Consider the following 23055-nt stretch of genomic DNA (forward strand, 5'->3'; position numbering starts at 1 on the left):
TCCTGGGATCGAGTCCTGCATCAGTGCAGGGAGTCTGCTTCTCCCTCTCCCTCTGCTCTTTCCCCTGCTAATGCTCTCTCTATCTTTCTCAAATAAATAAAATCTTTAAAAATTTTTTTAAAAATTAAAAATGTTTGCCCATCTACCACCTAAAATTTTCTCAGGTAATACCAAGGGTTCACATATAAAACTTTGGGGAATGCTGCTAAAGACAAAGATAGCTAAGTGATGGTTTAAGCAAGATAGTGATACGGTACTAAGTATTTTAGAAAGAAATCTGACAATAGTGTGGAGGATGTTAAGAATGAAGACAGTCTAGTCAGGAAGCTGTTGCAGTGCTCCAGCCCAGAAATAATAAATAACTGAACTAAGGCAGTGTATATGGACAAGACAGATTAAGAAGTTTATATAGGAGGGGTGCCTGGGTGGTTCAGCCTGTTAAGTGTCTGGCTCAGGTCATGATCTCAGGGTCCTGGGATCGAGCCCTGGGTCAGGCTCTGCACTTGGCAAGGAGTCTGCTTGAGGATTCTCTCTCCCTTTGCCCCTCTCCTTGCTTGCATTCTCTCTCTTTCAAATAAATAAATCTTTTTTTTTAAGTTTATATAGGAGGTAACCTCAACAATGACTGATTAGATCATGCTAGGGAAAAGTCAAGGATGGACCTAAGATTCTAGCTTAGATAGATGGATAGATAATAATCCTAATAACAAATTTGGGGAGTCAAAGAGGAGCATGTATGGAAATAGCTTTTATTTTGAATATGTGAATTCAAAGAGCTTGTGCCATAAATTCAGGTAGTGATGTCCAATATGTGGAAATACAGATGCAAAAGCTCAAAAGGGTGAAAGAAATAGATTTGAGAATGGTGTTATCATATGATAGAGTTGAAGTCACCATGGTGGGTGAGATTGCCAGTGGAAATGGGTAGAGCTTGAGAAGAAAGGATCAGTGACAAAATCCAGACTCCTCAAATGTCTGGAGAAGAGGAGGCAGAATGCCTTCCCCCAGCAGTACAATCTTATTTCTACCACCCAAAAAATACTAATCAAAATTCTCTTTTAGTGTACTTGTAAAAGAAAGGGTCATTTTAGAGCTCCTCTGATACATAGGTCTCAAGAAAGAGTCAATGTGGCTCACTAGACAAAAATCTATTTTTAATTATATAAAATTATACATATAAAATACATAGAAAGTACTAAAAAGATAAGTAAATTCTTTAACAATGAAAATGGACAGATCAGGGAACAATTTTTCTCAAGTTCTTTGGGATCTTACTGGTTGTTATTTGAGAAAAATAGTCAATCCAGGAGGGGCAAGAAGAAATTCTTCCCATAACTCACACCCCTTCATACTTCCCAGAGAAAGGAGCATAGAACAAATGAGGTTTATGATTTCTGGATTATAAATATGAATAAAAGCTGAACAGACATACCTATTATTTAATGTAGGAGCCTCTACTCCAACCCTATATGTGCTTCATGGTATACAAAGATGGGGTTTGGAGAATTCAAGGAGGTCCCTTTCAAGCACTAAAACAGTTGCTAGACTCCTTACTGCTGATCCCATTTGTACTGGTCACCAAGATGATTTCAAAGGCAAAGAAGCTGACTTTCATCTTAACCCTATCTGGCCCAAAAGAGCAAATTGTGGCCTATTTCCTAACCTATTTCTAAAAACAAAGTGTATCATCATTAAATGGAAAGTCCAATTGCAGAAGCATGAAACTTCCCAAGCACATTTTAGAAAGTACCCTGAACACTATATACTATATACAGTATAAAGGAGATTACAAAAACAAAGGGGGAAAATATATCCTCGAGAGACCTACAAAAAATTCTCCCAAAGAGGAATGCTTTTGCTGTACTCCAGATCATTTCTCTCCTGTTTCACCCAGGAGAGGCGGGGTGGGGTGGGGAGAGGAAGTCTTAAAAACACAAATAGTTAATCATTGAGCCTCTTTGCCCTCCTGCAGTCTCCCAAGGTTCCAATTAGGAAGTGCCATAATGCCAGGCTCATATTCCTGATCGACTCATGCTCTAATAATCAACATGGAGGAAGAAGAAAGAAAAGAGAGAAAACAACTGAATCTATGAACATCTAAGGTAGCAAACAGCAGCAACTTTGAGGGAGAGAGCGGAACATGGCCCTCGCCAAACAGGACAGCTGTTTCCAAAGAGCAAAATGATGGGAGGAGAGGGAATAGGGAAATGTTTTCCCTTCTACCAATCTCTGCAGGCAGGATGGTCTAAATACTGGACTCAACTAAGCTGGGTGAGCAGGGGAGGAGGAGAGAAAAGGGAGTATTTGAAGATAAGCAGCTTCAACCCTGACCCCTTCCGGAGCACAGAATACCTCGGAAAGCTAGATTATCAGCTTAGTATGGTATCTACGCCCCAGAGGCAATTTAGGTGATAAACACCTATGGGTTGTGTTTATAATTCCTCTCCTCTCTCTGGGAAGTTTCTCAGGAATGATTTTAACAATAAGATACCAGATCTCCACTTCATTCCAAATAATAAAGGAAGCCTCAAAATGAAGTACCACTTGAAGGCAGAAAAGGAGTAAGATAGTGGCGGGGGGCGGGGGGCGGGGGGTTGGGGGGGAGTCTAGGCTAGGAAATATATAGTTACTGGAGGAACAACTCTACCAAGTAGGCTCAGCTCAAGATAAGCCAAAGCCAAAGGCTTCGTACTCATACCCTGTTTGGAATCCAAGAGAAAGCAGGAATGAGGGTGAGGGTGGAGCACATAGTCCTTATTCAAGCTCCCTGTTACATTAAAGAACACTTTGTCCATCATCTTGTGCTATTGAAATGAATACACAGAGTTACTGGGAGTGTAAGCTCCGAAGACAGCCTCTTAAAAGCGGAGTGGCGATGTTTCAAATGAAACGACATCCAAAAACCAGAAGAAAAGGGATCTCTCAGCAAATAGGAATCTGAGTGTAGAATTTATACATATACATATATATCTATATTTTAAAGTATAAAATTGAGAAAGTATGTACAGAAATCAACTAAGTCTTAGAAAAGACATAAAAAAGGGTCTAGAGAGGACGGGGAGTATGTGAGTGGATGCCTAGCAGTTGGAAGAATGCATATTGCCCAACTGCCCAGCAGCCAGCAGGAGAATATCTTTCTTCTCCTTGTGGAAGCGCAGCTCCTTGCCTGCCAGCCGGGCTTCATCCAGCTCCCGTTCAGTAGAGGCCAGCTCTCTAGACAGTGCCCCTGGCACACTCTGCTCCCGGCTCACCCAGTCCAATGCCATTTGGTGGCGAATATCATCATCCAGGGCCCGGTGTGAATAATGAGCCAACACTTCCTGGAAGGGGAAAGGAATATGAAGATCACTGACAAGGTCAAGGTTCATACCACATTGACCCAGCAGGGCTAGGAACTCAGCCTTGGAGTCCTAACTGAAGTTAGCACTTAAGTCCTCTAAGGAGAGTCTTAAGGGAAACTTCCTGGTGGGGGAAGCAAGGCAGGCAAAAGAATGACAGCTAAGATCTAAATAAGAAAGATGATAGGAATGAAGAGGGCACTTAAAGTGAGGCTTTCAGTATTCACAACCTGGTAACTATAGGCCTGCTTATTTCTAACAGAATAGCCACCTCAAAATAGTCCTTCTGCCAGATTCCTCTCATCTACCTATAGGACCTCTTACCTGCCGAGAGCACTGTCTTTCCCTCATGGCCTTAAGGCTGCCATTCCAGTGCAGCAGTTGAAAAACTGTCATTAGTTCCTGGGGGAAGAAGATATGAAGTGTCAGGATAGTGATTTTATATTAGGAGGTTGCATCCGAATTACATGGGGAACCTCTTACAAAATACATTTATGGAAGCATCTCCTACCATCTCTGATATGCCCTTTGGGAAAGGAAGATATTTATATTTTGAAAAATATTCTAACCTCTCCCTTCCCTTCCAACTGAGTATCAGTGACTTAGGGATTAGTAGGAGATTATCTATCTATCTATCTATCTATCTATCTATCTATCTATCTATCTATCTATCCATCCATCCATCCACAGGTTGATCCAAGTTATTAGAGCCAGAGAAGTAGGTGGAACAGTACCTGGAACTCCAACATTGACTTGCCCTTATTGGATTCCAACATGAACCGGAAGGCACCAATCCCTGTATTTGGGTTGTCAGCTTCCTCCCTGTTGCCCTGTAACAGAGGAAAGGAAAAGATAAATAGATTTTCAATCAGGATTATGACCTCAAGCAGCACTGTCCAGTAGAAATATAATGCGAGCCCCCAACCTAATTTAAAATTTCCTAGGGGCGCCTAAGTGGCGCAGTTGGTTGAACGTCTGACTCTCAGTTTAGGCTTGGGTCGTGGGATCCATCCGCCTAGGACTCTGCGCTCAGCACAGAGCTTGTGTGCTTGGGTTTCTCTCTCCCTCTCCCTCTGCTCCCCTACCGCCCCCCCCACCCCAGCAAGCACTTGTGAGCTCTCTCTCTAAATAAATAAATCTTAAAAAAAAATAAAAAAATAAAATTTCCTAGTTGCCACATTAAACAGGTAAAACTAATTTTAATAGCATGTTTTATTTAAGCTAATATATTCAAAATATCTTAACTATAATTAGCATAACATTTTTTTAAAGATTTTATTTATTTGACAGAGAGAGACAGAGCGAGAGAGGGAACACAAGCAGGGGGAGTGGGAGAGGGAGAAGCAGGTTTCCCGCTGAGCAGGGAGCCCGATGCGGGGCTTGGTCCCAGGACCCTGGGATCATGACCTGAGCTGAAGGCAGATGCTTAACAACTGAGCCACCCAGGCACTCCGAGCATAAAAATTTTTAATGAAATATTTTACATTATTTTTCTTATACTAAGGTTTCAAAATCTGATGTCTCTTTCATGCTTACAGGACATCTTAATTCATACTAGCCACATATCAGGTGCTAAATAGCTACATGTGGCTGGTGGCTATTCTGCTGGTCAGCACAGACCTAGAGGACTCCAAAGTCATAACACATATTAACTCAGGTGACAGAGGTCAATCTGATTTTTCCTATCTTACAAAGAGGGAACACTGGACATAGAGAAGATCCCTGATTCAGCCCCAAAAACAGAGTGATCTCAGCATACAGGATTGGACTAGCCTAAAGGATAATTGGGCAAATGCACTTTAAAGGGAAACAGTAGGAGCCATCAGCATGGTAAATTCTGGATAGCAGTTTGGCCTCTTGGACATTTGCCTTGTGTGTCTTATTGGTGACATGACCCTGTAAGGGTAGAACTAAGATACATTGTTCTGTGAAAAAGGCAATACAGTACAGAAGTTAAGAGCAGGGACTGGATCTCCTACTAGTCTTGAAGCCTTAGTGAAGTCATTTAAATTCTCTTGTTCCTCTGTTTCCTTATCTGTAAAATGGGAATAATCACAGATGTATCTTCTAAGATTGTTTTGAGAATTAAATTAAAAGATTATTGGAGTGCCTGGATGGCTCAGTTGGTTAAGGGTCTGCCTTCAGCTCAGGTCATGGTCCCGGGGTCCTGGGATTGAGCCCCACGTCGGGCTCCCTGCTCAGCGGGGAGTCTGCTTCTCCCTCTCCCTCTGCCCCTCTCCCTTATTTGTGCTGTCTCTCAAGTAAATAAAATCTTTTAAAAAATAAAAAAATTATTTAAAAAAGGATAAGTGTGGTCTAAAACTCCAATTATATAAAATGTGGTACATTATTACATTAGACTAGGTATCCAGTTACACAATCCAAATCCATTCTGTTACTGGCTCTGGTTTAGTGCTATTTGGTGGTGGTTTAATGTTATTAGAGATAATTCCAAACCCTGGAGCTGGCTGGGACTTCCAAAATAAGGGCATCTCCTGGTTTATTGGTGACCTTTTTGTCAACCTGATCTAAGAAAATAAAGCCAGGAGACTACTGGGAACACAGGTACCCAACTTTCTCCTCCTGCTTCCTGAGAAGTTGCCTGCTCTTTGTAGCTTGTTCTACATGACCATTCCTGCCCTACACCTAAGATTCTGCTTTTTTTGAGAAAGGGGACTGGGTAGAGGTCAGGAGCCAATCAAGTTATATCCAAATTCAGTTCCTTATGGGGCACTTTTCATGTATATGTATTTACTGTATATGTATTACACCTAAAATAATTCAATGTACTCAGTAAGTATATCATAAGTGCTAGCTTATTATTTGTTTTCACTGTGCTAGAATCGACAAGAAGTCACAACTACACAAGATCAACCCATGCCGTTTTGTGGCTCATGAGAAACAACATGCCAACATGTAGTTAATCTTGATGGCGAAGCAAAGATCACAAAATTTGGATTTAAAAATGAAAAGCTAGAGGGAGGAAGGACAAAAGTAATCTTCACTATTAGCATTTAGGGCCCTGAAACAAGTAACCTTTTCATTTTTGCCTACAATCATTCAATATGATACCTTATTCAGTACCTCCAGAGTTTTCCATGATACAGTACATAGAAAGTAATGATCATCTCTGTACAACCAACTGCGGTATACAGAATAGGCTGCTGGCAGAGGAGTCCATCTGCCCTGGGCCTTGCTCAGTCCCTTGAAAGCTGAGGGGATCAATAGTATGGCACAACTGAAACCTATTCAGAGTACACTGAAGTGGCATGACCCACAAGTTGGGAATATCTACCTCCTATTACACTTCTACATCTAACATGGCTATAAATGAACTCCATTTATTCAATAAACATTTAATCACAGAATACTTGGTAAGTGGTAGGAACATTAGAATATAATTGCAAAGAAATTAGAGTTAATTTAATTCAACCTATTCATTTTACAAATGAAGAAATTCAGAGCTACAGAGGCTGGGTGATTGGTCAAAAGACATAATACAATACAGTCTCCCAAGTCAGGACTATTTATTTTTTTAAAGATTTTTTATTTATTTGACAGAGAGAGACACAGCGAGAGAGGGAACACAAGCAGGGGGACTGGGAGAGGGAGAAGCAGGCTTCCCGAGGAGCAGGGAGCCTGATGTGGGGCTTGATCCCAGGACCCGAAGGCAGACGCTTAACGACTGAGCCACCCAGGTGCCCCTCAAGTCAGGACTATTAAAGAACAAAAGCTGAAGGCAGAAATGTAAACATTACCCATAGCTAACCAAATTGATGTTATTTGGAGTATGGCAATTCCATTGGGAAATTAATGAGAAATCTATTAAATTCTCAATTTTGAAGGACTGATCAAATAGAAATAGTGGCAGGAATAATACTAACTTATATTTCCTAAATGCTTTGTAGTAGACATTGCTGGTGACCTACCCAACATCTATTTTCTTCTTTGTTACTATAGAATCTTAATCTTGTTCCAGTACCTACCCATCTTCCATGTGCCTCCCCCAGGGAAGAGTGATTTTATCCTCTAATTCCACTGGGTAAATCCTAATTCCTTTTGCTTGTAATTGGTTTTAAGGTGAGAATTCTGGCCATTGGGAGGTAGGAGGGAGGTCTGCTGGAGGGTTTCTGGAAAAATATTCCTTACTACTAAAGAGATACTAAAAGACAGTCTCAGGGCACCTGGCTGGCTCAGTCGGTAGAGCATGTGACTCTTGATCTCAGGGTCCTAAGTTCAAGCCCCACATTGGGTGGGGTGTGGAGCCTACTTAAAGAAAGAAAGAAAAGAAAAGAAGAAAGAGAAAGAAAGGAAGGAAGGGAAAGAAAGAGAAAGAAAGAAAGAAAGAAAGAAAGAAAGAAAGAAAGAAAGAAAGAAAGAAAGAAAGGAAGAGAGAAAGAAAGAAAGAAAGAAAGAAAGAAAGAAAGAAAGAAAGAAAGAAAGAAAGAAAGAAAGAAAGAAAAAGAAAAGAAAATGAAGGAAAGAGAAAGAAAGAAGGAGAGAGAGCAAGGAAGGAAGAAAGAGAGGAGAGAAAGAAAAATGGTTTCTTTCTGTCTCTAACTGTAGTTATATCTGTATTTAATGTCTGAAATTCTGTAGCTAGCTGTCTTACACCCTAAGGGGAGCCAGCCCAAGGACAAAGCCAATATCTAGAGGACGGCTGAATGGAGAGATGGAAAGAATTTGGGCCAGTAAATGATGACATTCTTGATCCATGGAATCAACCAGCCCTGAAATCTTTACTTCTGAACTTCCTGTCATGTTAGAGAATAAGTTTCCTTTCTTGATTTATTCCCTTAAGTCAGTTTGAAGTGAGATTTTTCTATTACTTGCATCCAAAGGCATCTAAACAGGTAACATATGCTAAGTGCTTGAATATATTCTCTTCTATCCAATAATCCTGTGTGATAGGTATAATTGTTACAGATGAGGAAATTGAGACTTAGATTAGGTAACTTGCTCAAAGTCACGCAGCTCGTAGAAACATAATTTCAAAACGATGAACCATTGCTTTCTATAATCCAAACTAATGTTTAATTTTATAATACATTAGATGACTTAAGAGTGATAAATGTACTTTCTTCATTTTAATTGACTTTGATTAATATAAAAATTGTCTTTATTCCCTGTAGATACTGCTGACTGGGGCAAAGAGAAATGGGAGAAAATCAGATGGGTCCTGGGTAACAGAGGGAAGCCAACTTATGATTTAAAGTATTCAACACTGATAAATACACAAACAGATAACCAAAGTGGTTTAGTATATGTAATTACATCTTAAATTCAAAGAGAACAGAAACAGTATTTGACTTTATCAACCTATCAGTGAACTTGTGGGAAGGAAGAAAGAAGGCAGCATTCATTTCTAAGATGTGCTCCTGAGATAGAAAATTCTAAGTTGAATTGGGTTCCAGTCTTGGCTCTATCACTTCCTAGCTACATCCCTTCAGGCAAAATTGCACTTCCATGTTTTTAGTTTCCTCATCTGTAAAATAGGGGCAAAAAATAGTTCTTACACCTCAGAGCGTTACTGCGATGATCAAATGAGATAAAATACATATAAATCCCCTGGAATCGTCCCTGGCATAAAGTGAATACTCAGGATTAGCTATGGTTATCATCATCATCATCATTTGAAAGAACAGACATTCTTTTTAAGGAGAGTAAATAAATTATCCACCCCATTCCTAGGAGGGGAAAAAGGAAATAAGACACTGTATTATAAAGTGTTCTTTACTAATAGATGAAGTAGGGAGACAAGTGACAATAAGAACAGTCATATATAAAAAAAAGAATAACAACAAGAAAAGGGGCGGCTGGATGGCTCAGTCAGTTAAGTGTCCGACTCTGGACCTCAGCTCAAGTCTTGATCTCAGGGTCATAAGTTCAAGCCCACACTGGGCTCCATGCTTGGCGTGGAGCTTTTTATAAACAAACAAACATTGAAGGAAGAAGGGAGTAAGTTCTTAAACCAAAACTGGGAAAAGTAGAATTCAAGCTCAGTTTTAATTTTGGAATATCTCTAAAACTCCATAAATCTTGAATTAAAGGTTTCTAGATACCAAAGAGACACAGTGAAAGAAGCAAAATATCAACAAAAACATGGGAGCATGTAATACACAAGAGTGATAGAGAATAAATAGAAAGAGGTACAGACAGGAAAGAAAACAAGAATTCCTGCTCTGTTTCCCAGTGATTTACAAGACTTCCCAACCAGCCAGTTCTCCCAACCCCCACTCTCCTTTCTTTCAACTCCCAGTAACTTACATTGAAAGATGCCAGAGCCTCAGAGACACTCTTCTCAATGAACTCATCAGTGATTCTTCGGGAAGGATGTTCATTAAACACAGAGTTCATCAGTGCAATCTTTGCAGCGCTCCGTCGGGCCTCAGCTTTTGTGGGGCAAAACTAGGCAGGGCAGAGAGAGAGAAAACATGTACATATGTGTGTCTGAGAGAGAGGAAGAAACAGGATAGAGGAAACACTGGGATAGAAGACGCTTGGACAGTCTTTGGACAAATCAGTTCATTCAGCAAACCCTCCAAAGTTTGTATTGTAAAATGGTTGAGGCATTTGGAAACATAATTTTGATTCAACATCCTGAAGTCATTAAGGAACTGGAGACGGCGATAGCTCATACCAAATTGAATGCAGAATGAGGAAGGCTGCTAAAGTCAGCATATAATCACTGGATATAAAAAATACCCGTTTAAACTGTCGACAGAATTAATTACTCAAAAGCCAGATTCTGCCCAGCCTGCTCGAAATTTGTATCTTGTTCTCCTGTTCTGTGCATAGGCAAGATTTGTTTTCATCCCTCTAGATAACCTAAGAGTAGAACAAATCTGTGTCTAGGTTGCTTCTGCGGAGGAGACCTCTAGTCTCTACCAGAAGCACCCATCTGGGATTCTTGGACTTCGCTTTTAGCTTTGAGCAGGCATTCCCCCCCCCCCCCCCCCCAGTAATGCAATGAATCAATGAGCTCTCCCTGAACAGAGTCCAAGATCTGAAGAAGGAATTTATACTCTTTTTTTTGCCCCAGTGGAAATAAGGAGAGGGGTGGCAAGGGGAAGGAAAGCTTACCTGAACAAAGCAAGAAAAATTTAAAAGTTAATTCATGTTTTTTGCATTGTATCCAATGTGGGTATCATATTGGACTTCTGATTTTCAGAAGTGTAAATCACTCAACCTTAAATCCCAGGCACCAGAGCATTCCTTTATAATTCATCATCACTGGCAGCCTCAAAGGCCTCTGTGCCCTCTGTCATTTATGATTAGGATTAGAGGAAAGGAAGAAAGTAATGTTACAGTTTTTAAACGTAGACTAGGATATGTTTGCTAATTAACCACCCTTAGTATCAATAACTCTCAATTTCCTTTAGCTGACAGGTCTGTCAGAATATGGTGCTTCGTGCATTAACCCTAAGTCATCTTCTTCAATTTCTCTGTTCACTAGCCTGTCTCTACTCACTAGTCTGTCTCTACTCACTAGTCTGCTGCTCATTCTACAGTATAGTGCTATTCCTGAAAAGTCATCCATGAAAAAAACCACCAGGAGAAATTTCACCTGCCAAAATGGATATAAAAGATATAAGCTAAAAGAAGCCAAGATAGATAATTCTATTCTTTGGGGGGAAAACAAATCAAATTACTATGATGGCTCAGTTCTGGACATCACCATAAAATTATCAAATCTTCATTCAACAATAAAATGAGATGAGAGAAAGGAGGAGAGACCTTATTCTCTAGAAGAGAAAGTATAAACATTAGTCATCCTGGGCATATATTTATTTTTCTGAAATGGCTGGGGTTCCGAGGGGGAAAAAACTTAGTCACCATATTTGAAATGAAGTCTCCTTAGGACTTCTCTGTTTGAGCAGGAACTGAACAACAATGGCCCTCATTCATGCCACGGATTTATTAAGTGCCTCCTCTTTGCTGGGTGCTGAGTTGGTAGTAAGGATTTAAAACTGAGTGAGAAAGAAGACAGATACTATCTCTGCCTCCATGAAGCATAATCCACTAGGTGAGATAATCAATCATGATATGTTGTGATAAGTGGTATGATAAGGGAAGTTCAAGGGGCTATGGAAGCACATAGCAGGGGTTATAACTTTGTCTAAGGGTTATACAAACCATAAAAACAACAAAATGTCTATTATCTCCTCTAAATTCCTATTCAGACTCTAAGTTGACATTTCAGAAGGCTACCTTCCTATGGGTGACATAAAAAAATCCATCTTTGATGACAGTATTCACACTAGTCAAACTTTTCTTTTCTTTTTTTTTTTTATTATGTTCAGTTAGCCAGCATATAGTACATCATTAGTTTTTGATGTAGTGTTCAACGATTCAAAAATATGGAATGTGGGGCGCCTGGGTGGCTCAGTTGTTAAGCATCTGCCTTCGGCTCAGGTCATGATCCCAGGGTCCTGGGATTAAGCCCCTCATCGGGCTCCCTGCTCAGCGGGAAGCCTGCTTCTCCCTCTCCCACTCCCTCTGCTTGTGTTCCCTCTCTCGCTGTGTCTCTCTCTGTCAAATAAATAAATGAAATCTTTAAAAAACAAAACAAAACAAAAATATGGAATGCTTCACAAATTTGCATGCTATCCTTGCGCAGGGGCCATGCTAATCTTCTCTGTATCGTTCCAATTGTAATACATGTGCTGCCGAAGCGAGCACTCTTTTTTTTTTTTTTTTAATAAAAACAATCCAACAGCATTTATTGTCCTCTGGTAATAACTTAAAGGTAATCAAAATAATATAACCAAATGTTTTAGAACTACCCTTCCAACAAAGGACATCTAAAAAAACAAACTACGTGGACTTCTCTAGAATTTCTCACTTCATTGATCATTTGTAGTTTGGAGACACTTTGGAGCAGGGTAATATTATCTCCTTTTAACGTGATCTGACCCAGTTGTTTTCTTGACTTTGTTTTAGAATGAATCTCTTTGGCATCATCTAATACAAGGTTCATGTACTCATCAAAACCAATGATACAGCCCTCTATCCGCATGTTCGCTTGCTTATGAAGCCACACCTGAATCCGAGATCTATTTTGCAAGCATCTGGAGATGAGGATGATGGGCTGCACCATCACCCTCTGCACTTTTCGACCCTGGCCACGGTACGTCATGGTGGAAGCTGACAAAGACTGCTAGTCAAATTTCTTATTACCCTATAATAGCAACCATGGTTCATCATCATATATCACAGTTCTTTCATATAATTATAGAAAGCTAGCACTAGGAAGATTTTAGAAATAATCTAACCTATCTCCTTCATGTTATAGATGGGGAAACTGAGGCCCAGAGAATTTACCTGACTTGCCCTGCTGGCAGTGAGGGGAATAAGAATTTGGGTCTTCTAAACTCTTAGATGAGTACTATTTCCACCATACCTAGGCCCTCCCCTTTGACCTCTTAAAGAAGTCAAAGATTGCTTTTTTTAGTAATTTCCTATGAAAAAGTACTGTGGGTAAGGAATTACTATTCAGTGTTCTCAAAAAGAGATGGCAGGAAGTTGGACAGCCAGATTAGAACATGGGCTAGGTGCTGGTAGTCTGATATACTGAGAAAGGGCCTATTCATAACCACTCCAATTCAAAATGGATGTGGGTTTTTGCAGGCTGAAAGAGAAGGTACTGAGGTTCTTTTGCGGTTAAATGAACCTCAGATGCTTACCAGAATGATGTGCCCAGAATTGGTTCAGGTCCTCAAATATGTGATTTCAGACAGCGATTTAATGGCCAAAATGATGGAGAAAACCACTACTAGCAGTTAAGCATTTATCTTCACTACTGCCCCCTTGCACCTCTTACCTGGAAACTCCCAAAGCAGCTTCCCCCAGGCAGAGTGACATAGCAGACGTAAGGAGGGCTGTTGGAGGAAACCATCTCATAAACCACCAGAGCTCCGTTCTTCAAGTCCGCCCCACGGGACTGCTTCATCTGCCAGAATTCCTGAAGTGCTTCCACCACATTCACTACAGAAAGGGAAGCAGTTAAGTTCAGCAATGAGTGGTCCTGTGCTTCAAGACGGTATCTGAGACCCGAACCTACATCAAGAGTCTAACCCACCTTAGCTCCTTATCACCACTTAAAAACATTTAAATTAATAAACCTAGACTGTGATTAAGGCATTTGCATAGCAAGACCGGTATATGCCTGGCCTCCTCCCCCGCCTCTCTGGTTCACATTTTGATTAGTCCTAAACATCAAAGCAGAATAACTTAAATATTGGAGGCAGAGCTTCCAGGTCAGCAGACCATTATCCCTGCCTGATGAAGTGCAAGTAGATCATTCCACAGTTGGTCAGGTGGCCGAGAATAATAATCCCCAGCACAATAAGAAGTGCATCTACTGAACACCTCCGTGCCCCCATTTTACAGATGAGTGAAATGACACATAGTTAAATAATTTGCCCAAGGATGTAACAGCTAGAAAGTAGCAGAGTAAGAATTCAGAGCCAGGCTGTCTTGGTTCCAGAGTCAATGTTCCTAAGCTTTGTGTAATACTGCCACTCAAGGAAATGTGTCCCTTTTAGCCGTTCTCAAGTCTATGCTTCTGGTGAGCAAACCCATAGCCAGAGTCCTTTTCCATCCTGGAATATTATACACTATGTGTATATATATACACTACACTCCTCTGTGTGTGTGTGTGTGTGTGTGAGAGAGAGAGAGAGAGCATGAATTTCTCTTCTGAGGATTTTCCTAGGTAAAAGTAATTTTTGGTGGAACTGTATATTGGGAGACACTCCTTCACAGGTCTCTTGTGCGCCTTTCCATCTTGCTGGGTATGCCAAGATTTGAAGGAGATGGCTGCTCTTTCCTTGGGCCATTTCTCGGGATTGTGTTTGCAGCAAGAAACCTGAGGGATGAGGTACTGTCTCCCTCGGGGACAAAGAACAAGCCTGCTTACTGCTTGCTAAGAAATGGCAAGTTCCCCAAGCTCAGTGTTCGTTCCTCCTCTGTAATGCAGCCCGTGGCCGATGCAAGCATGCACCTGAGCCGTTCACATCAGACATGGGAGGCAAGGAGAACTGATGCAAACAAATCTGATGCTTATGCTACCCGCTGTACTGTGAGTAATAAAGTCCTTTGTCTCTGACCCAGGAGTCTCTAGACTTCTGCCACCATCTGTCAAACAGTAACCGGCTAACATATTAGGGTAAAATCAAACTCAAAACTCAAAACCAGGCTCAAAACACTGTATTCCAGAATAGTCGCCTCTTCCCCCAATACTTGGGCTCAATCATTGCACAAATATATATTGGGTACCGACTCTGTGCTAGACTATGTGCTGGATGCTAGGCTACAATAGTGAGCAAAACCATACCCTGTTCCATTTCCTTATGCAGTTTACAGTCTAAAGAGGGAGAGAGAGATTAACCAGAGAACCTCAAGCAAATGAAAAACTGCAACTGTGATAAGCACTATAAAGGAGTTTGGTAGATGATGGGAAATGTCGTGGGGGCATCTGACCTCATTAAGAAGGCCAAAGAAAGCTACACTGACAAAGTGATATTTAAGTACAGATATGAGTATGAATTCACTAGGAAAAAGGTGAGAGAACAGAGCTCTGAACATAAGGAACAACATATACTCTGTAGCAGCAGAGAAGATGGCAAATAAAGGGACCAGTGTGGCTCAAAGAAAAGAGAGAGGGAAAGTGTATGCAAGTGAGATTGCAAAAGTTAGTAGGGACCAGACCAAAGTGGATCTTGCAGGCCACAGCAGAGTACTGGCTTTATCTTAAGAGCAGCGGGAAGCCATTGAAGGGTTTGGGATGAAATCAGTTTTCCTTTGGAAAGGATCACTTTGACTACAGGGTTCCAAACATTTCAAGTGGCTTTAACAAAAGCCTCATAATAATACATGATCACATGCATTCTCCAATATCCTGCAACATGGCCACTCTCTACTCTTGGTTACAAGGTTACAAGGACTCATTCATTCTTTTATAGTGTGTTAGTTTAGGTCTGCCAAGGAGAAGACACCAAGACAGGATAGACAAGCAAGGGATTTATTAGGGAGGAAGTGGGAGAAGGGAGAGGCTTCGGACCATGTTGAAGGTCTGACACCTGTAGAAGGGGCATAGGAAGGAAGGAGGTCTGGATACGAGAATCTCAGTCAGCAGCAGAGTTCCAAGAAAGGTTCCAAGAAAGTTCCAAGAAAGGTTCGGCCAGGCCAGTGGGAAGTCCACAAGCCAAAGGAAATCCACACCTCACCAGGATGTGTGTGAGTTAGTGCCCCTGCTGGGCCCCGTCACTGATGGGGTGGGGCGCGGGGGGGGGGGGCAGCCTGCAGGACATGTGGCCTCAGTGCACATGTGGTGATGGACACAGAGGGGACAGCAGCTTCAGGCTGTCAGTCAGTTATGCCCCTGCAGCAGGCGATATGAATAGCACATTTTCATGGCTGCCACACACACATTAAGCAGAAATTTGAGCCCGTAATATGTACATAGCTCTATGTTGAGCATTAGAGATGCAAAGATGAATAATACACAATGCTGGTCAGCAAGGCATTCAAAATCTAGTGGCCAGCAACAACTGTTATCTCTCCTGCTCTGCAGCTGAAGCAAGTACTCTGTGTACCAGCCAGGGTATGAAAGCCGCACATGCTCTTTCCTAACACCCTGGATCTAACTGACTTTTTACAATGTTCATTCTTCCATTAAAAGGCAGCATGAAAAGGAAACTCTGGCCTTCCCACCCTTAGTTTTGGCAGGGGCCCTTCAAAGGTCACTGCTGCCCAGAAAGCTTAGCCATCTTTGTTCTTTCCACTGAGATCTTTTCAGCCCCAGGCCCTCTTTGAGACAATTTAGCACAATGAGCTGGGTGACAGCTTTCTTGACATGCAAACAGGGAGAATATTGAAATAAAGAGAAAGGGGAGGAAACCATTGTAACCGGGAAGGTCCTATTAAAAAGCATATGTCCAGTCTATATCCAGTTAAATCCCTCTTGGCACACAGTACAGGACTGTTTTTTTTTTAAAGATTTTATTTATTCATTTGAGACACAGAGATACAGAGAGAGAGAGAGAGCATGAGCAGGGGGAGAGGCAGAGAGAGAAGCAGGCTCCCCGCTGAGCCAGGAGCCCGATGTGGGGCTCGATGTGGGGCTCGATGTGGGGCTCGATCCCAGAACCCTGGGATCATGACCTGAGCCGAAGGCAGACGCTTAACCATCTGAGCCACCCAGGCACCCCATAGGACTATTTTTTAATGATTACTCAAAGCCAAAGGAAATAGGGAGTCTTGTTTCAAAAATGGATGAAATGGGAAATTGAGCAGAATGTTCAGGAGAAAAGCGATTAATTGTGATCCAAATTTGAAACTGCTCACAGACTCATTGATCTTTAGAGCTGACAGGGATTTTGGAGATCATCTAGTCCAACAAAAGGAGAAATGACCTGCTCGAGGTCACATGCTGTGGCAGAGCTAGGGATTGAATGTAGACATCCTGATGCCAATGTTCTTTCCAGTTTGGGAATCTTAACCCAGAGTCCAAGATCAGATCCATGATTGAGCTTCATGGGAGTTCACAAGCTGCCTAAAACCCACAATGAAATCGCGTGTCTGTGTGTGTGTGTGTGTGTGTGTGTAGAGTTTATGGGGGGGGGTGCCCATAGGTTTTATCAGATTTTCAGTGAGGAACCATGCACCTAATGGTTTACATGAGGATGGTTAGAGAACTGTGAGGTGGGAGGGTTAGCAATGACCACGACATACTCATCTAACAGCCACAATTGCTTTTTAGGAGTAACTGGAGGATGCTGGGCTAAAAGAGACAAGAAAGACCAAGATAGTGAGGAATATTTAAGTGCTTGTACCATGATGTTGAACAATAACAAAAGAGGAAAATTCCAGTTTTGGTCCTTAGGAGATAAAATATGAATGTTTAAGTGGGATGAGAGGTACAGATTATCTATCTACCATACAGTGAAATCATTAACACAACACATGAGGGGCACCTGGGTGGCTCAGTCCATTAGGCAGCCAGCTCTTGATTTCCGCTCAGGTCATGATCTCAGGGTCCTGGGATCCAGTCCCACATCCCTGCATAGAGCTCTGCGCTCATCAGGGAGTCTGCTTGAGATTCTCTCTCCTTCTGCCCCGCTCCCCCTACATGTACAAGCTCTCCCTCTCTCAAATAAATAAATAAATCTTTTTTAAAAAACAACACATGAAATTACAGTAACAAATTTATGTCATAAAAAATACAATTTTGTGATGAGGGAGCATGGATAAATAGCTAATGCAATTGAGAGGTGAATGAGAAGGTTCTCCCTGATCACACAAGATGGCGAGAATAGTCTGGCCCAGCTTAATTCACACTATTATGAAGACAGGGAAGCTGGTTAACAATTTTCCATCTGACATTTCCTATTTCAACTTGGAGAATGTACCCCTGAATGGCCCAGTGCATAGACTCATTGGAAGGGAGGGACCACAAGACGACAGTGACTTTAGGCGAGGACTATGGAAGGCTGAAAAATGCCCCCTGCTAAGATGTCCATGCCCTAATCCTTAAAACCTGTGAATGTTACCTTAGGTGGCAAAAACTTTGCAGATGTGATTAAGGATCTTGAGGTGGGGTGATTATCCTGGATTATCTGGGCAGGGCCCTAAGTGCAATCACAGGGTCCTTAGGGAAGGAGAATTATGAAGTGCAGAAGAGGAGAGGAGAGTGTGAACATGGAGGCAGAGATCAGAGTGATGCAGTCACAAGCCAAGGAATGCTGGCAGCCCCCAGAAAATGGAAGAGGCAAGAATGCAGATTCTCCCCTGGAGCTTCTGGAGGGAGCACAGATCTGCTGACCCCTTGATTTTGGCCCCCCAGTGATACTGATTTTGGACTTCTGGCCTCCAGAACTGTGAAAGAATAAATTTCTGTTGTGGTGAGCCCCCAAATTTCCAATAATTTGTTAGAGCAGCTACAGGAAACCAATACAGAGTCTAATCCAACATCCCCAAAATTGGAAATGTTCAGACTATCAATTTAACTCCACAGTCACTTGTAGGCAAAGAAGCTCTCTGTGATTCCAAACAACTAAACAGAAAATACCACCCAAGATTCATTTGTTCAACCTAGGGGAGTAGCTGGGCAGAACTTCCAATCATGTAATCATACTGTGATATAAAGGGAGAATAATAATAATTCCGAAACTATACGTTTGAAGAGGGCAATGCAGAAGTTACAGGGCAAGGTCACTCAGTCAGTCATGCCAGTTTTAGAGATTGCCAGCTATCAAACATTAGAAGGGGACTACATGCAATGTTTAAAAAGGAGCCAAGGAAATGGAAATGCTACCAATACCTATCATCTGCAGTTTTCAAAGGGTTCCCAAATGCATAATAATAGCAACCACTCATTGAGTCCTAACTATGTGCTATATGGCTTACACTCATTATCTCATTCAATCCACACAAAACTATGAAGGTAAGTATTATAATAGCCATTTTTCAAAAAGTGAACAAGTTAGGGCACCTGGCCGGCTCAGTCAGCAGGGCATATAACTCTTGATCTCGGGATTGTGAGTTTGAGCCCGATGTTGCGCATAGAGATTACTTAACAATAAAATCTTTAAAAAAAAAAGTAAACAAGTTAAGGAACAGGCCATGGCGGCAGAACCAGGATTTAGAACTAATGTTTGTTTGCCTCAAAGCTGAACCTCTTTCTATTGCCCTATCCTGCCTTATTGCACCATTAATCCTCACACATACTTGTGGACTGTGAGCTCCATGAAGATAGGGACTGAGTATCTGTCTTGTTCACCACTGCATCTGGTGATCAATAAATATTTGTCAAATGAATGAAGCAGATGAGGCCTAGAGAGATTAAGCAATTTATCCAAGATCAAACAGCCATTGTTTGACAGGGTGAGGTTCTCTGATTCCAAACCCTATGTACTACAAGCTGATTAAGATCCTACAGCCTACTGAGCTATGTGTGTATCTTGGGTGGGGGTTGGGGTGGGGGTGGGGGAGATCTAGGACAGATAGGTGAAATAACAGAAGAATTTTGTTTTTGTGTTTTTTAAATAAATGCTGAGGTCCTACACGGGTACAGGTAAATCTAAAGGTGGAAAAGGTGAATTTGGAGCAGTCAGAAGGTGAAGGATGTGAACTGAAGATGATGCAGTAAAGCATTGCTGGATGGGATAAAGGTCTGGGCAAGGATCAAAGTAAATTATATTCACGGGAATAGAGCCAGCCCCCAAATACCATGCCATCAGTCACAAGGGTACGTGGGTACATGCCAATGGCAGTTTTGCCTATTAAGCGAAGCAGAATAAGCGATTCCATGTGGTGAAGGACTTCTGAGCCAAATCGGCAGAGATTCTGCTTGCCTGAAGCTGAACTACCTGCCAAACTCTCCCAAAGTACTGGCTGGACACCCAGACTGGAAATGAGAAACTCAGGAATAATGAGGAGTGTGGTGGGAGGTTGGGAGGTTGGAGGAAGGAATGGCTGCAGAGTCTGAAGCCTGACTGATTGCTCTTTGTCAGTAAAATCCCCTTGCTCCTTCATCCTAAGGAAATGAAAAAGTTTTTACAGGACACTCAGTTTAGATGCCAAGCCCTAGGTAACACAAACAAGAAAAATGGTACACTCCTCTACAATTCTAATAAACGCCTGTAAGTTTCTAAGAGGAACGGTTCAGATTGAGGGTGACTACTCCTATGCCCGGAGACCTTGCCTTGGTCTCAACTTAAAAAGACTGGAAGCAGCAGGACAATAGCTGATGACAGTTACATCACGAAGCCCTGTTAAATCTAGGAATTAAACTAGACAAACAACTATATTCCCTCATGATGAATTTCAGAATCACGTGCATTTGCATTCCAAGCACCTAGCAGAGTGCCAGCCCCATGATAGGAGTTCAAAATGTTGAAGAACAAAAGGAAACTAATGGTAAACGTATCATTGGGCACATCTAACAAATGGAGCTAAAAAATCTGTTTTCATAGGAATATTTGGGTTTATACTGTCTGGATCTAAGAAAGGGAGAAAATGAGACATGTTCTTTCCAAGGAAATATGAACCAATAAATTTGAGGTAATTCTCATCATTTTTAAGTCACCCATTACGTGTCAGGTGTAATATCTCATTTAATCCCCCTCATAACCCTCGAGGAAACTGAAGTGTAGTGAAGTTAAGTCACTTCCCCAAAAACATAGCTGGCAAGTGACAGAGATTTAATCTGGGATTTAATCCACGCTTGTCTGACTCCAAAACCCACATACGCTCTTTTCACTACACTTTCACAGGGAGGGAAAAAAGTCACTACTGTCCATAGAGAAAGCCCTACAACCTTTCTCTGTATTATTGTCCAACTAGAAGGTTAGAGATATAATCACTTCCAGCTCAGGCAGGACTTAACCAAACAGAAAGAAGTTATGTCTCAGAAATTCCAGACTTACATTCTGTATCCCACACCCCTCACTATATTGTGTTCCTTGTTACACTATAAATCTGGAGCTCAAACTCAGGAAACTCTGCACTGATTAAACAAAAACAACAAAGAAAATCCTCACATTCCCCTTCTCAGAAACCCTAGAAATTAGGCATCTGTAAGATAAAGATTTCTAATGGAAATAGGGTTTCTGCCTGGCTCATTTCCACAGAATTTAACATTGAGAGAGCCAAGGCCTGGGATTTATCCTCAGTTCCTGGGCAAGGGCCAGGAAAACAGAGCCAGACAGACAGAGAGGCCAGAGTTGTGAGGCTCCACACTAAAAAAGACACCAAAGTGAGGTACTAAGTCACAGGAAGGTGGTGTGGACTCAGTGGTACGGTTCCAGATTTAAAAACACAATTATAAGTGACTTGTGAAGGCACTACCTAATTCCCCAGCAAATCTGAAGTTGCACTGAAATTTCAGAGTGAGGATAAGTAAGAAAAGAATTCAAAAGTCAAGATTAAGGAGGTGGAGGGGTACCTGACTGGCTCAGTTGGTGGAGCATGCGACTCTTGATCCCGGGGTTGTAAATTTGAGCCCCACATTAGGGGTAGAGATTACTTAAAAAAATAAAAATCTTAAAAAAAAAAAAAAAAAAAGACTAAGGAGGTGGAGTAAGTTAATAGGGGAGCCCAGGAATTGCCGAGATCACAGAAGAAAGATTGAGAGGGTATGGATGAGAAATGTCTTGGATCTGACATAAAGGTAGGATCCTACACAATGGTGACTGGTCCTCAAAGGCAAAGGGATGTTAAGCTATAGGAAGAATTCCATTTCTGAAGGAGAAACGGCTGGGAAGAAAAAATGGTTGTATTTGTAAAAAGGGGTCCCTGGAGAATATAGTAGTAACTCAATAAAGGGGAAGGGGTGAGACGTATGTATGAGCGTGTGCCTCTGTGTGTGTGCGCGCGCCTATGTGCGTGCCTGTGTGTGCATGTGTGTGTGTGTGTAGCCCAGAAGGAAACTCCCCGAAAGGAAATGCATGTGAGGGCTCTGCGCCAGGAAAAGCGATCCAGAGGACTATGGGAGCAAGGCTCCTTTACAGACAGTGTCCCGCAGGAGGCCAGACCCGCAGACTCACCTCGGCCATAGCCCTGCGTGTGCTTGGCGAAGCTCCTCACCACGGCCTCCACGGCCTCCCGCAGCACCGCGGGGCTGCCGGCGGCGCCCGGGGGCAGCGGCAGCCCAGGGGCCCCCGACAGGAGCAGGGGCGGCGGGGGCGGGGCGGGGGGCGGCGGGGCGGGCGGGGGGCCTGCTGGGGGTGTGGCGGTGGTAGCCGCGGCCCCAGTCACCCCGGGCCGAAGCGCTCGCAGCGTACCCCTCCCGGTGGTGCCCACTCCAGGCTGCAGCCGCTGTGCTCGCATCGTCTCCATCCCCGCCGCCAGTGGAGTAGCGGCCCGGAGCCTGCCAGCCTGGCGAGCTAACGGTCCCAGCCACCCCCGCCAGCGAGCGCCCAGGGACTGAGGCGGTGCCGGAGCGCAGCCGTCAGTCAAGCGGGGGCGGGGACGAGCCAGGTCCTATGCCAATCACCAGAGACTGGGCGGGAGCTGGAGGGCTCCAGCTCCGCCATAGGCAAAATACCGAGGAGGGCGGAGGTTCTGGACAACCAATTGCAAAGAGAAAAAGCGATATTCTTTATAAGGGAGAAGCTTAGCTTGGGCGCTTCTTCGGGAGTCCTGTAGGGAGTACTGGAAAGCAAGCCAGACTCCTGGGACGAAGCTTGTGTGTGTGTGGAGGGGGGAGCGGGAGGAACGGCGGGGGGAAGGCCTGGATGCCAGGCTGAGGAGAATTGTGGACAGTTGTAAGAGGATTCTTAGGGATCATTTGTCCGACGACTTCATTTTATAGTTGTAGATGAGGAAACATAAATTATGTGACTTGTCCAAGATCACATGCAATGGGCGATGGAGCTAAAACAAGGAAAGAATACATTTCATGAGCATATACTTACTATATGTCAAACACTGCGCAATGTACTTTAGAGCATTGTCTTATTTAATAATCACAATGACTAACTAGATTTTATTATTTTACAGATAAGGAAATGGACACTCAGAGAGGCTGGATAAAATGCCCAAAATTCAAGCTAGGAGATGGCAAAGAGGGGTTCAGACATAGGCCTTCTGATTCCCAATATTTTGATCTTTTCGTTATACCATGCATCGTTAGGTAATTTTCTGATTTTACCTATTCTAAGTTGGGGGAAACCGTGAGAAAGAGTGGAATGGGCTGCTCCCTTACCTCCCG

At 42.6% G+C, this 23055-nt stretch overlaps 2 protein-coding genes and 1 non-coding gene across 3 annotated transcripts; all 3 read right to left on the reverse strand.

Annotated features, from left to right (window-relative positions):
* Positions 1 to 1133: 1133 nt before the first annotated feature.
* LIX1L (limb and CNS expressed 1 like) lies at positions 1134 to 22274 on the reverse strand. Its single transcript, XM_045896771.3, has 6 exons — positions 21890 to 22274; positions 13162 to 13325; positions 9606 to 9746; positions 4073 to 4168; positions 3663 to 3740; positions 1134 to 3320 (listed from the first exon to the last, which is right to left on the reverse strand). The coding sequence occupies exons 1-6, from the start codon at positions 22179 to 22181 to the stop codon at positions 3078 to 3080; spliced, it is 1014 nt and encodes a 337-aa protein (XP_045752727.1). The 5' UTR covers positions 22182 to 22274; the 3' UTR covers positions 1134 to 3077.
* Positions 10288 to 13152, reverse strand: LOC123859177 (small nuclear ribonucleoprotein E-like). Its single transcript, XM_045896774.3, has one exon. It carries the CDS (start codon positions 12475 to 12477, stop codon positions 12121 to 12123), a length of 357 nt encoding a protein of 118 aa, XP_045752730.1. The 5' UTR covers positions 12478 to 13152; the 3' UTR covers positions 10288 to 12120.
* LOC123860601 (U6 spliceosomal RNA) lies at positions 11914 to 12020 on the reverse strand. The gene has a single exon (XR_006794731.1). It is a non-coding gene; the product is annotated as a U6 spliceosomal RNA (small nuclear RNA).
* Positions 22275 to 23055: the final 781 nt, after the last annotated feature.

Source organism: Mirounga angustirostris, unplaced genomic scaffold (assembly GCF_029215605.1).
Source record: "Mirounga angustirostris isolate CCGP_5_RB_7025 unplaced genomic scaffold, mMirAng1.0.hap1 SCAF_4, whole genome shotgun sequence".
NCBI lineage: Eukaryota > Metazoa > Chordata > Mammalia > Carnivora > Phocidae > Mirounga > Mirounga angustirostris.